At 38.9% G+C, this 15,115-nt stretch overlaps 1 protein-coding gene across 2 annotated transcripts; it reads left to right on the top strand.

The window, feature by feature from the left end:
* The first annotated feature begins 4,064 nt into the window (after positions 1 to 4,064).
* Positions 4,065 to 14,917, top strand: CFAP97D2 (CFAP97 domain containing 2). Of its 2 annotated transcripts, none has more exons than XM_058186653.1 (5): positions 4,065 to 4,224; positions 7,769 to 7,849; positions 9,119 to 9,237; positions 11,229 to 11,421; positions 14,338 to 14,917. In XM_058186653.1, exons 1-5 carry the CDS (start codon positions 4,132 to 4,134, stop codon positions 14,491 to 14,493), a joined length of 642 nt encoding a protein of 213 aa, XP_058042636.1. In that variant the 5' UTR covers positions 4,065 to 4,131; the 3' UTR covers positions 14,494 to 14,917. The 2 variants fall into 2 exon arrangements, with proteins under 2 accessions (XP_058042636.1, XP_058042637.1); XM_058186654.1 differs by lacking the exon at positions 14,338 to 14,917 and adding an exon at positions 13,978 to 14,328.
* Positions 14,918 to 15,115: the final 198 nt, after the last annotated feature.

The following is a 15,115-nucleotide window of genomic DNA, read 5'->3' as shown; positions in this document are numbered from 1 at the left end:
GTTTGTTTCTAGGTGAAGAATAATGGATTGGTTGATTATAGATTCCGTAACTTTACAGGTGACGCAGCATAGAGAGATTGGTCTGTAATTTTCAGCTAAGATGGGGTCTCCTTTTTTGAAGACAGGGATGACCATGTTGATTAAGTGTTAATGACTTAATACAACATGGGAACCCCGTTCTGTGTCTCTGTAGAGCTGACAAAATAGGAATCATTAATTCTCAGGCTAGAGAGGGCTTTTCGATAAACATACTGCATTTGCTCATGCTCAAAGAAACCTCCAATTATCGATTAATTCAGAAAAGTGGGAGGAAGAAACCATGAGTTTATGTTCAGAGCATAGATACATAGAGACTCTGAAAACTTTGCTATACACAGAGCAACCATTGTGTTGTTGTTATGGCTTCTTTCTGAGCTGCAATAAATATTTTAACCTACCTAAGTCATGTCAGAGAACTTTCTCAGTAGTCAGATACTAAGTAAATGATTAAGGCTATGGGAAGTTATGATTTACCACAAGGCTAGTGTGAAGTCTCTTGCTCTTAGCCTAAAATACCTCAAAGAGCTGCTGCAGATAAAGCAAGAGTAACAGGAAAATTATATACAGCTTCTTAGAAAGGAGGAATGAATAATATTCTATGTATTTTAAAAATATCAGATCTTTGCCTGTCCCAATATTGGCAGATTTGTTTTTCAAAGATATATTGTATGTACTTAGGCGAGTAGTTTTCCAGATATTATTATGGCAAGAAATACTATATGCAGGGGTGGACTTCAAAAATTTTAGCAAGGGGTTCTCTGCCCAGTTGCTGGGTGGGCATGGCCATGGTGTGTGTTGCCTGGTCGGCCTGCACCATGGCAGAGGAGTGCTTTTGCCCTCCCTGGGCTCCGGAGGCTTTCCTCGAGCCTCTGGGAGGGCGAAAACAGCTCCGGAGGCCCTCTGGAGGACGGAAATGGGCCTGAATTTCTGGCAGGTCTGTTTTTCGCCCTCCCCGAGCCTCCATGCATAGCTTGCACTTACCTGCATCCAAAACAGGCCATGTGGGGACTCCTGGGAGGGGAGGTGCAGGGTGGGCGGAGCCAGCCAGGAATGAGATTTGGGGGTTCTCCGAACTGCACAGAACCTTAGCTAGAGGTTCTCCCAAACCCCTGCGAACCCCCAGCAGCCCAACCCTGCATATATGTTGTAACAGAAAACCAATGTTTCTTCTGGGTACTTAGTTTTCATAATTATTTGCAATAAGTCTGGATCAACACTCAACAGCTTCAAACTCTCTGGACCCTAATATAAATAAGACGTATTGGAATTTAAAGGTAAATGAAGACAGAAGTTTCTGGTTTTAACATTAATAGTTCCTGACACTGTGACCATTTTCACACAGGACATGAGGAAATCTGATATAAATTGTTTTGGAAAATAGACTATATCTTTATAGTGCTATAACATTACATACGCAGGGCGCGGTGGCTCAGGGGCTAGGATGTTGAGCTTGTCGATCGAAAGGTCGGCAGCTCAGCAGTTCGAATCCCTAGTGCTGCCATGTAACGGGGTGAGCTCCCAGCTTCTGCCAACCTAGCAGTTTCGAAAGCACGTAAAAATGCAAGTAGAAAAAATAGAGACCACCTTAGTTGGGAAGGTAACAGGTTCCGTGCGCCTTCGGCGTTGAGTCATGCCGGCCACATGACCACGGAGACGTCTTCGGACAGCGCTGGCTCTTCGGCTTTGAAACGGAGATGAGCACCGCCCCCTAGAGTCGGCAATGACTAGCATGTATGTGCGAGGGGAACCTTTACCTTTACCTTACCATTACATATATAGTTCGCCTTGCTATTTATTTTTCTTCCGTTCAATCATGTCTGATTCTCGGTGATTGTCTGGACAAGTCCTTGCAGTTTTCTTGCCATTGCCTGCTTCCTGGGGAAAATAAACTGGTCCAAGGTCATCCAGCTGGCTTTTTGCCTAAGGTGGGATTAGAACTCATTGTTTCCTGATTTCTAGCCTGATGTCTTAACTACTATGTCAACCTGGCTCTCACTTATATTGCTATTCAGATACCTTAATAACATATAATGACAATTATATGCATTTGTATCTGATTTCATGATAAAGACTAAGCAGTTAAGAGTTTTATTTGTGCAAATTCATATTTGTCTACAGTGTTATCAAATGTATTATTACCTGCTTTGCTCCTTTTCCTTAAATTTGGACTGCTAAGCAAGATGTAACAGGAAAATTATATACAGCTTCTTAGAAAGGAGGAATGAATAATATTCTATGTATTTTAAAAATATCAGATCTTTGCCTGTCCCAATATTGGCAGATTTGTTTTTCAAAGATATATTGTATGTACTTAGGCGAGTAGTTTTCCAGATATTATGGCAAGAAATACTATATGCAGGGGTGGACTTTAAAAATTTTAGCAAGGGGTTCTCTGCCCAGTTGCTGAGTGGGCATGGCCATGGTGGGTGTCGCCTGGTTGGCCTGCACCATGGCAGAGGAGTGCTTTTGCCCTCCCTGGGCTCCGGAGGCTTTCCTCGAGCCTCTGGGAGGGCGAAAACAGCTCCGGACGCCCTCTGGAGGATGGAAATGGGCCTGAATTTCTGGGAGGTCTGTTTTTCGCCCTCCCCGAGCCTCCATGCATAGCTTGCACTTACCTGCATCCAAAACAGGCCGTGTGGGGACTCCTGGGAGGGGAGGTGCAGGGTGGGCGGAGCCAGCCAGGAATGGGATTTGGGGGTTCTCCGAACTGCACAGAACCTTAGCTAGAGGTTCTCCCAAACCCCTGCGAACCCCCAGCAGCCCACCCCTGCATATATGTTGTAACAGAAAACCAATGTTTCTTCTGGGTACTTAGTTTTCATAATTATTTGCAATAAGTCTGGATCAACACTCAACAGCTTCAAACTCTCTGGACCCTAATATAAATAAGACGTATTGGAATTTAAAGGTAAATGAAGACAGAAGTTTCTGGTTTTAACATCAATAGTTCCTGACACTGTGACCATTTTCACACAGGACATGAGGAAATCTGATATAAATTGTTTTGGAAAATAGACTATACCTTTATAGTGCTATAACATTACATACGCAGGGCGCGGTGGCTCAGAAGCTAGGATGTTGAGCTTGTCGATCGAAAGGTCAGCAGCTCAGCAGTTCGAATCCCTAGTGCTGCCGTGTAACGGGGTGAGCTCCCAGCTTCTGCCAACCTAGCAGTTTCGAAAGCACGTAAAAATGCAAGTAGAAAAAATAGGGACCACCTTTGGTGGGAAGGTAACAGGTTCCGTGCGCCTTCGGCGTTGAGTCATGCCGGCCACACAACCACGGAGACATCTTCGGACAGTGCTGGCTCTTCGGCTTTGAAACGGAGATGAGCACCGCCCCCTAGAGTCGGCAATGACTAGCATGTATGTGCGAGGGGAACCTTTACCTTTACCTTACCATTACATATATAGTTCGCCTTGCTATTTATTTTTCTTCCGTTCAATCATGTCTGATTCTCGGTGATTGTCTGGACAAGTCCCTTGCAGTTTTCTTGCCATTGCCTGCTTCCTGGGGAAAATAAACTGGTCCAAGGTCATCCAGCTGGCTTTTTGCCTAAGATGGGATTAGAACTCATTGTTTCCTGATTTCTAGCCTGATGTCTTAACTACTATGTCAACCTGGCTCTCACTTATATTGCTATTCAGATACCTTAATAACATATAATGACAATTATATGCATTTGTATCTGATTTCATGATAAAGACTAAGCAGTTAAGAGTTTTATTTGTGCAAATTCATATTTGTCTACAGTGTTATCAAATGTATTATTACCTGCTTTGCTCCTTTTCCTTAAATTTGGACTGCTAAGCAAGATGTAAAAAATGTAATCGTTCCACTGATCAACATAATCTAAGATAGTGTTTGGATCTTTGTACTTACTTCTTAGCACTTATTTGTCATTTCCCCCACTTAGTGTTTAAAATGCTACCACTAGCTATTCAATTTTTGCTACAGTGATGCCATGACAACTCTCACATGACCTGCTGCAAACACACCCCTGTTGTTAGAGCTTTGCTCAAGAAGGTTCCAGCTGATGACTCATACTCCTTGAAGGACTCCAGATTTAGATATATTTTAGGTTGTTTTAAGATGCATCGTGCTTACCAGCCAATTCTGCCGTGTGGCAATAAATACCTTCAGCAGAAGTGGGACAAAACTACTTATGAAGGACATAAGAAAAAGGTAAGCATAACTTTTTGATAACTAAAGCCAAATGCACAAAGACAAGCTTGTTGAAAGGAATAACTTTGTGGTCTGCCAAGGATAGGGTCTGTTAGCCACCTCTTACCTTCCTGTTTAAAGCTATCCACTGTATGCTGCTCTTCTCAACTTCATATTTTAAACAAAATGTAATTTTAGTACTCAAGATTTAGGTATAAAATCCCTTCCAACCTTAAAATACTTAGGGTCATATTTTTTTTTACCCAAAATAAAAATGTAAGATTTCCCAAAGTATGACTACTTTTTATATTAGTTTTTTGAACATAGTTATTAATTTCCATGATGAAACAGCATGAAAGTGATTATCAATGGCATTTATTAATGGTCCTTTTTCTACCACAATACTCTTCAACAAATACATCACATGTCCATAGTGGGGGAAAATACATATGCCACATCACTGTCTGTTTATAAATAAATTGTCTAATGCAAAAAATCATGAGTGCTGAAAAGATACAGAATTTTATTATAAATAAATTGATTTTATATTAGTTGCATTATTATTACAACTAGTCTAAACATATATATATATAGTGCCAATTTAATTTGCTGTTTGTTTTAAAATTAAGATAATAGGAAACATACCCATGAATTTCAATTCAAATATGTTCTTGATTTTTCCATTCTTCTTAAGATGAAAAATAATCCATTGATATTGATTTCCTTTATTTTTGAAATTTGCAAGTACTGGAGTAGCAGGATTGTAGAAAATTTAACATTTGCAGAAATATTGTACAGTTCTTTTTCTCGGCAAGTGAGCACACTTACAAATAAGCACTGGAGATCAATTACCAATAATCCTCAACTTACAACCACAATTGAGTCTAAAAGTTATATAATTAAGTGAGAAATTTGTTAAGTTTGCTCCATTTTACAACTTTTCACACCACATTTGTTAAGTGAATTACTACAGTTGTTAAGTTAATAAAATGGACGTTAAGTGAATCTGGTTTCCCCATTGTCTCTGCTTGTCAGAAGGTCGCAAAAGGAGATCACATGACTCTGGGATATTGCAACTGTCATAAATGTGAGTCAGTTGTCAAGCATCTGAATGTAAATAACTGGGCATGAGAATGCTGCAAAGGTCATAAGTGTGAAAAATGGTCATAAGTCACTTTTTTCAATGACGTGGTAACTTTAAATGGTCACTAAATGAACTGTTGTAAGTCAAGGACTACCTTTCCAGGTGCAACATTGGGGACCACAGGCTTAGAGAAAATTCATAATCAATGTGTTGATCTATTACCTTCTGATAAATGTGCCCTTTCATGACACTACAGTATAATTCATCTTGAGTCTATAGCATTTAACTATTTATTTCTTAAGACTGATTACAGTTCTACTTTATTATTATTCTGTTCTTATTTAGTCCTTAGGCCTTTTAAGGTAAATGATAAATAGGCATCCTATAAATATATTGTTCTGGAATGTGTCTTGTAAGAACAAATGTAAAAACTAGCTTTATATCCATAATGAGCTACAAGATAGAAAATGGTTATACCAGTAGAGGACATAAAGAGGAATAAATAGGTGCTAAATAGGGGCATGTAATAGAGAATGACCATTCTAAGTGGAAGAGACTGGGATATCGAGTGGGCTAGAAATATGATGACGACGATGATGATGATGGAGAAATTTCATGTATCTGTATGCAACATTCACCTCAATTCAAACTCATTAAATTGTAATCCTATGAGTAGAATACTGGGATTAAGAGCCACCAAACAAGTATTCAACTTTCTTCTGAGTAAACATACATAGAACTGTGTTAGTCAGATGTCACTATTTTGAGACATTTTTCTGTAGGAATTTTTTTTCCAGAAGTAATGAATAAATGTATGAATGAGTGAACATGTAATTTATCTGGCAGTAAGGTTCACTGAATTGTACAAAGATATACATGTACAGGATTATGTTACTATGTTATATTATAGTACTATATTATGTTCAAAGCCCTCATGATGTTTCAATACAAGTAGTCCTCACTTAACAACTGTAATTGGAACCAGAATGTCTGTCCTTATGCAATCTGTTTTGTGACTGCATTGGCAATTGCCACCATCAAGCAAAGATTGCAGATTGTTAAGTGAGGACTTTCTCATGACTTTCTGTCTGCCTCCAAAAAGCACAATCAATAGGACAAAAAAGCAGGACATTGCAAGACCTGGGTGACTGGTAAGCAGGCCATGGGTGGGTAAATGGCTGCACTGGTGCAGTGTGAGCATGGCCAGGTGGAGGGCGACTGCTGCCGGGTTTGGGAAACTGTGCCAGTGACTGCCATGGCACAACAGAAGTTGTTGTGGTCCACCAGCAGCCTGTGGAGCTGGCAACGGAGTCAGACAGCGATGAGGCTGAGGAAGAGCATGAGCCAGTCCTGGAGGCCAGGGAAGGCCCAGATGAGGGCTCTGCATCAGAGGCTGAGTTGGGGCCAGGGCCATCAGGGAGTGAGGTGCGGACTCCAGAGCCTCCAGAGCCTGACAGTAGTGAGACAGAGGAACAGGAGGAGCCTGTTCCTAATGCACGCATGAGAAGAGCTGCCAGAAGGCAAGAGCAGCTCAAGCAAAGAGGATGACTCAGGAGTAGGGCCAAGAGATGATTGGCCCCTCCCATAAGGCTTAAAAGACCAGCAATGGCGTTTCGGCTTTGCTGGAAAACAACGTTGATAGCTTCATGTTCTTGCATTTATTTTGTATCGGTGTCTTCTCAACTTTTGCCAAGAAAGGCCTTTGGCAGTTTGCCTAATTGGACCAAGGTTGGTGATAGGACTGAGGAATTTGTGTTGGGAGGAATTTGCTTTAATTTAGTTGAACTACACTGAGAACGAATTAATTCATTCTCAGAAGCATGAATGGGAAGAGGGGCTATTATGTTGGAGTGCCAATGGTTGCAGCAGTACCACACAAGTGCAGCTAGTTGAGGGGTGGGTGCTGATAGGTGAAGACAAGGGGGTGGGGGCTAAAGGCAGATGCACACTATGGAGCCCCAGAATATTGTACTCCATAGTCAGACTCCTCAAGAGAAAAAGTTGCAGCAGGAACAACCTACAGGAGCAACTTGTGACTTTCCATGCTTGTTTTCCCATTGACTTTGCTTGTAGAAAGCTGGTCATGTGATGATGGTGGGATGCTGCAACCTAGATGACAAATGCCTGGGTCATTATCACATGACCACCAAGTGCTGGAATGGCCAGAACTTTAACGACCAGTCCTAAGCACTAGTTATGCAGTGCAATTATAACTCTGGTCACTAAATTAAGTGAGGGATATCTGTAATCCTGTCACCACCATTAGAATTCTAATTGCAACAGAGAATGAAAAAGCGGATAAATAATTGTTCCTTACTAAGAGCCAATGGGTTCTACTTCAGGTATGAAATAAATTTGGGAGTTTCAGAATTTAAACATCAAACTAAAAGTAAGAGCCTTATTGATTCATTCATTCGAAGTGAAAATTAAACACAAAAATTAAATACAAAATTAAACACAATTTTTTTTAACCTGCTGCAGATCCTGAAAGCCAAGCCTGTGGTAGACACATCTGCTCCACCAACATATGGACATCTTCACTTGAAATTAAGAAAACTTAAGGTATGCTGTGATTTATACTTTGCTTCAGCAAAAACAGAGACAAGAGGGCTTAAAAGATCATGAGGTGCACTATTATAATATAAACATTTATGAACTACAATCAAAATATTTTTTTTATTCTGTGTCAGCCTTGCAAGATTTCAATGAGACAAGAAACACATTCAGGAGTACTAGCTGTATCTTCATTGCAAGGTTATATTAATACAATCTTGCAAGACTGAATGTTCTCCCATCTCTCATTTTCACTCTCCTGAAAACTAGGATGGTACCTTTTGAGACACCTTTGTAACTTCACCTTTGGATTCAAACAGTGGTTTATCATAATGTTGTATAGGCAAACTATCTTTCAAGTCCTTATGACATTTTCTCTTGTCTCCCAAGATCATCCCCATGTACCATTACATCAGAAAAATGCACTGTTTTATACCATTTGAAGGTATCTTAAAAATACAAATCTAGCAGAAACTATGAGAGGTGGATTACTTAAGAAGACATTTTCAAGATGCTTCTTTTGCTAGCTGATGCGAATAGTGCATGGTCTTGCTCCGATCTGTATATAGGAATTGAGTAGAACTGCACTAGGTCAAACTACACTGGAGGTTACCCATAGTAATTTTCAAATACATATGACCCCGAATCTCATTCTTTGAACACTTCAGGCAAACATGTGATTTGATTGGTTTTGGCTTTGTGTAAAGGACTGGTATGTAGTGTGAATCTAGCCATTTTTTGTGAACTGTGCCATTTGGCTTGGTGTTTTCTGTGAAATACACCAAGCAAAATATAGATATGTCATGCATAAAAGAAATTAGGCTGATATAGATACTGAGTCAGAAAGAAATACAAGTAGTCCTCAACTTACAGCCACAACTGAGCCCAAAATTTATATTGTTAAGTGAGAAATTTGTTAAATGAGTTTTGCCCCATTTTACGACTTTTTGCACATTTGCTAAGTGATTCACTGCAGTTGTTAAGTTAGTAACATGGTTGTTAAGTGAATCTGGTTTTCTCATTCACTATACTTGTCAGAAATTCACAAAAGGGGATCACATGACTCCGGGAAACTGCAACTGTCATAAATGTGAGTCAATTGTCAAGCATCTGAGTGTAAATCATGTGATCATGGAGATGCTGCAGTGGTCATAAGTGTGAAAAATGGTCATCACTTTTTTCAGTGCTGTTGTATAAGTGGCGTTAATGGGAATGGGGGGGAGTATTAATTGGATATGAACACGATCTATTAAAATATTCTTTTTTAAATGCCTGAAGCTTGATAAGGACCGTTTGTCTACAATAGAACGAGATAATCATTTGTTACTAAAGAAGATATCTTACATCATGAAGACTGAAGGAAGAGTAGATAACAAAAATGAATATATAACCAAAAGGTAAGGTTTGGAGTAAAAATGATGAACATTATGTAGCTGTAATAACTATAGTATTATTCTACCTGGGGCCCTTCTGCCTTCTGGCTGTGTCCTTTCCATGGTCCATGGTTACTAGACATGTATATTTTCTGAAAAATGTTATGTGGCTTACAAAGATAAGAGATCAAATAGCAATATTGCAGATGTTGCGAAACTGTCAGCCAAACTGGTAGGAGGAGGAAGGTATAAGTGGGGAATTAGCCTTGAGTCCTTGTGCAGCTACAGGAGGCCTAAGCCTGCTTCCCCTCTCGTCCCCCCTCCCCCCACCTGGATACATGAAACCTTATTTACTTTTTCCTGGGGAAGACAAAGAATCTGGGAGATTCTTGTAATATACGTAAAAATCAATAAAGTTGCTGAGTTAAACTATTCATGAGTGGCTCTGATTGCTTGTGCTTCACAGCAGAGAACATTACTCCATTTATTTGGTGCCGGGGCAGAAAAAGAGAACCCCAGCTTTCACTGATGCATAAATGGACTAATAAAAAAGCCCAGCCAAAAAAAAAACTAAAGCAAAACACAGGATAGTTCAAGAAAAAAAACCCTAAAATATTTCTGCTTTCTGCTAAATTTCAAACTGATAGGTTTCTGTGTACTGTCCCTATGCTATTGAGACATTACTGTAGGTGTAACAATACTATAATTACAGATTAGGGATATTAGGGAGCTAAACCAAGAAAAATCAAGAATCTAATGTTCTTTAGATTTTAATGAAAATCTAATGTTAAAACTGGTTGCTACAGACTATAGTCTGGAGTACAATACCTCAGCAGTTAAAGATGCTGAGCTTATAATTGAAAAGCTGATAGCCCGAGTTTGAGACTTGAGCCTATGTGACAGACTGAGCTCTTGTTACTTGCTCCAGCTCCTGTCCACTAAGCATTTCAAAAGAATGCAAATGAGAATAGATAAAATAGGTATTACTAATAAGGCAACAGCTTTCCTTGTGCCTCAGTATATAGCCGTGATGGCGAATCTATGGAACGCGTGCCACAGGTGGTATGCAGCACCCTCTCTGATGTCATGCGAACCATCACCCCCGTTCAGCTCTGCTGCGGTCTCTGCCGCACATGCGGAGGGCGCATGTGGGGGGCGCAAGTGTGGGGGGGCACATGTAGGGGGTCGTGCATGGATGTGCAGTGGGAGGGGTGCATGCGCGGGGCTGTGCGCCCATTGCAGTTTGGTGGGTTCAGGCGCGCACACGCATTTGCGCATGCACACACACACACGCTTTGGGCACTCGGTCCAGAAAAGTTAGCCATCACTGGTATATAGTCATGCTGGCCACATGACCATAGAAGTCTCTTTGAACAATGCTGGCTCCCTCGGTTAAGGAACGGAGATGAGCGCCACCCGCTAGAATCAGACACTACTGGACAGGAGAATCCTTTACCTTTATGTACAGTATGCATGTATATGCATTTTGATCTTCTAACTTTGCATACTTAAGTTTTTGAAAAAGTATAATTATTAAAAATAAGAACTATTTTGGTTATAACTACCAGCGTAATTAAGAGGACGCTTTCATGCTATACACATAACTAGATCAGTTGAAGTTCATTATATTAAAACCTGGGAAGGTTTCTTCTGAGCAGTTCAGTTCCATAGCCCAAGATAAAGTTTTAATATTGAATATTGGGCAGGTGGGGTGGTTTTCAGTCCTTGCCAATTTGCAGTATTTTAGATACATTAGAACTTCCATCATCATAGTGGAATGAAGGTCATGGCGGAACGAAAGCAATAGTGTGAGCTACAGCAATACGACAGTAACAGCAGAAAGCCATGATTTCAGTTTAATTTCTTGACAATTAACTGAAGGTGCTTAGTATAGAACAGTAAGAACTTATTTTCATTTGCCATTTTGAAGACGGGGCAGAATGCATTTCACTTTTAATGCTTGAATGATTAATTTATCGCACAGAGCTCTCTCTCCCCCCCACCCCCGCTTTTAGTTTAAACAGAGAAAAACAAGAGCGAGAATTATTCAGAATAAACCAAGAAAATTGTGCCATTCTGGAAAGAATTGCAAAGTGTAAATCTCGGTACAGTATCCAGAAATGGAGTGAAGATTGGCGAAAGACTAAAAACTACATGAGCAGTATTACAAGATATCCTGAAAGCCTGTGCGAGTTGCAGATTCAAAAGGTAATTACTGCTGCTAATTATATACATACCACACATTTCTGCTGGTCTGTATGTATCTCTAGGCCTTCTGTTGCTAAGATGTACCTCTTGCAGTTTTTAGGGCAGAAGAAACTTGTGTTAATGTGCTTGTGCTAATGAAAAGCTGGAAAATTCCATAGTTGTTCCAGTAAGTGTGGAAAACCGAGGGGCGTCAAAGCCATAACAGAGCTGAAGAATCCGATCTTATATATTATTTATTTATTAAATTTCAATATCTGCTATTAACAACTTGAATAACATTTGCTAAACCCATGCTTAGTTCAGGTAGTTTAGTGGGTTGTAATGGCAACTCACTTTGTTTATAAGAGATGGATTTAAAAGATGCTAGGAAACATGCATTAAAGTATGAATAAACGAGATATAAAAAGATGCTAACATGAAGATTAAAGAAATTTAATCTGTGACTCTATTTTGGTTTATTTAATTACTATCAATGTAATGGCATCGTGAAAAATTTAGCTAAGAGAATTCAATGTACAAGGATACAACCAGGAATGGATTTGGATTTGGAATGGATTTCTTGGGGAGGCCCTTAATCTCTGAATAATGGGAGGTTTGGATCTGGAGGAAATCACCAATCATCTCTGTGCTTTGGGATCCAAGGAATCCCAGATTAATTTTTCCTGCTTTCAGCATTGATAGACCAATTATGAAAGTGAATATTTCAACTACCTCATTTTATTTTAATAAGAAGAAAAATTACCTATCAGATGCTTACTTACATATATACACACAGACGTACATATTTTACATAGGCACGAATTTGTCTCATTTGTAGATTCTGTCAGTGAATAAGAGGTCATGAACTGGAATAGACATGGCAATAGGTCAGCTAATGGGGATTGTTTGGTGACTCAGACAGTTTGGAGCCTGGGCGTGGCTTAGCTTGACTGTTATGTATAAAAGAGTTGGTTTGTCCTTACATGATTGCTTCTGTGATTATTGATTCTGGATTCTGAGTTCTAGTTCTGGCTTCTGCTGTATGATATTGTATATAAAGAAGTTCCTTATATAAATGAATACTGTAGAATTATTTATTTGTATGCTGGTTGGATTGCTGCAAACTCTAACAGATTCTTATTTTTTAAGTTTGTAACTTCCTCCAAAGATCAAGGCAACATTCATGTTCTTGATTTGCCCCATCAGACTAGAATCAGGCCTTCCTGTGGCTTCCCTTGCCCTTCGACTGCAAAACGGTTCTTCCAACTGCTTGATCGTCTAGGCTGCACATCTTCTCCGTCTTCTCCTTTCTATGATCTGAAAAGGATCTTTTTATGTTTTCTCACTAAATGCTGGCAAAGTGGAAACTTTGTGGGGAATGAAATACAAATGAGGCAGACATTCCTGCTAGAGAAGAGGATAGGGTGGATGATTTCTAAAACAGGGAAAAAAACACCCATAGGAGCGTAGGAAGTTAACACCTACCCCTCTCCTAAAAGAATGAAATATTTTAGGAAATATTAAAAAGGCAGAATATATTTCCCTGGATGAGATATGGAGAAACATGTTTTAAAGACAAAGCAGTCCCACCTTCCTGCCTCCCCCCCCTTTGTCAATGGACCATCATCTGCAACACAATAGGACCCATCTAGCAACAGAAACTCCCCATATGGCACTTGGGGAGATTACATCAGCAGCAAGGCTAGCTATGACCTCTGGCAGCAACCAATCAGGATTCTCGTCGTAAGCCCCAGGAAGTTCAAAGTCAGAGAGGTATAAAACCCAGGGACTCTCAGCATCTCGGCCCTTTTCTGCTCAGGAACTCAAACCACATGATCCTGTCCACCATTAAACCATCTTTCCAAGCAGTTTCCATGTTTCCAGTGTCTTTTTCCGCACTTGGAACTGAACCCAGATGGACATATCTTTCAACAGGAGAAAAGAAGTAAAGTACCAAATGAGAAAAAAAAAGGAATACAAGCAATCCTTGTATTGGCCATATTTTGCATTGTATGCATATGAAAATAATTGTTGCTTCACAGTATTATTTTTGGTAATTTATAGGTAATGATTGATCCTTTTGAGACTCTCATTTAGGGAACATTTCAAATCAGTTCAAACTGATGGGCATGGTGTCAAGATTTGGAATGAATCCACTGACTGGTCATGTGAAGTTCCATACATAAAAATTTGCACATGCATACATTTCACTAAGTTTAAGAATATGGGACCCAAGTTTTGGAATAGAAAATTAATCAATGTTTTTATCTAAAATATTTGTCTTTTTTTTTTCTATCCAAAAGAACATACCACTAGCACTGAAATTATGCAATCCACTAACTTTTCCTATCCCACTAAGGTCAGATTTTATGTACCCAAGTAATACTTAAAATCCTGGTCTGCTTTAAAGATCAACAAAAGCAATTCTTAGATGTTGGAAGCATGGGAAGGCACTTTCCTTCAAAAGGATTTTCAGTCTTTTATCTTCATGCAACAAATAGCTTGAAGGGAATAAATGTGAAGTTGCAATGCTTTCTCTGCTTTACATTAATCCAAAATCTCAAAACATTTCTAAAGCAGGCATTCCTGAGTTAAGGGTCTCAAACTTTTGCAAGAAAGCAGAAACAATGTAAGTAATTCTCAAACCTGTGAATACCAATACATTCAGTTGAATTGTAGTTCAATTAAAATAAATTAAACAGCATTGGGACAAGGCCTCAACAACCAGAAAAGGACCAATATTGTGAAATCTTGCAGCTGTTATAGTTGTAATAGAATTTGTATTAAAATAAAGTTAATCTAATTAAAATAATCGACTAGTTAACTTTTGCAAAATTTGCAAAGGTAGTTGAAAAACCAGCTTTTTGTTTTAAAAAAATGAAGCTATTTTAAACTGCTTATTTATCTACGAATCATTTATCATTTATAATCACACAGGAACAACATAAGAAAATGTATAAAAAAAGACTGAAAGATAACAAACTGAAAGTTGAACAACTGACAGATAAGCAAGAACAAGGAGTGGAACTAATTCACCAAGACAAAGAAGTGAGTGAGGATCATCAAAGAGAAAATCCAATAGAAAAGGCTTAATTTCAATTCTTACATTGGCAGTTCAGACAATGGACACTACACGCTTGAATTCTTGATGTATGGATATAATTACTGGGAAATTACTATAGTTATAAATATTAAATATGTCTCGTAGGTGAATAATGTTCACACCAGTTATTAAGTATGAATGTATTAGCAAGCTAATTAGGCTGGGCATCCTAAGTCATTTACATTAATGATAATTAATTTACAAGAGCGCTACTGGCTGAATATTATGTGATAGCCAGAATCTTCTTTTCTAAAACAAATGTAAAACAGTATTAATAAAAACTACAACTGGCTGGCTGGCTGACTGGACATATATTTAAGGCTGTGTTAAAATGTGTTAACAGAAATCTCTTACATGAATTATACTCTCAGTATGCTAATATATTAAATAAGCAATAGCTCATTAATAAAACAATTTTGATGCTCTGTTATATTTTTTCACATACTTCTTTAAAAGTATTCTGAGTTACACTGTCAGAACAGTGGGATTTAGAAATGTGACATTTTCTGTGCTAGTCGCAATGCAATCCAATGCTTTACTTGTGTGAAATATGAATTAAAAAACTAAATTTGGTGATTTCATATAGTACATCTATGTAGTTTTCCTGATAAT

This window comes from Ahaetulla prasina, chromosome 5 (genome assembly GCF_028640845.1).
Source record: "Ahaetulla prasina isolate Xishuangbanna chromosome 5, ASM2864084v1, whole genome shotgun sequence".
NCBI lineage: Eukaryota > Metazoa > Chordata > Lepidosauria > Squamata > Colubridae > Ahaetulla > Ahaetulla prasina.
This window is presented reverse-complemented; position numbering and strand designations above follow the sequence as displayed.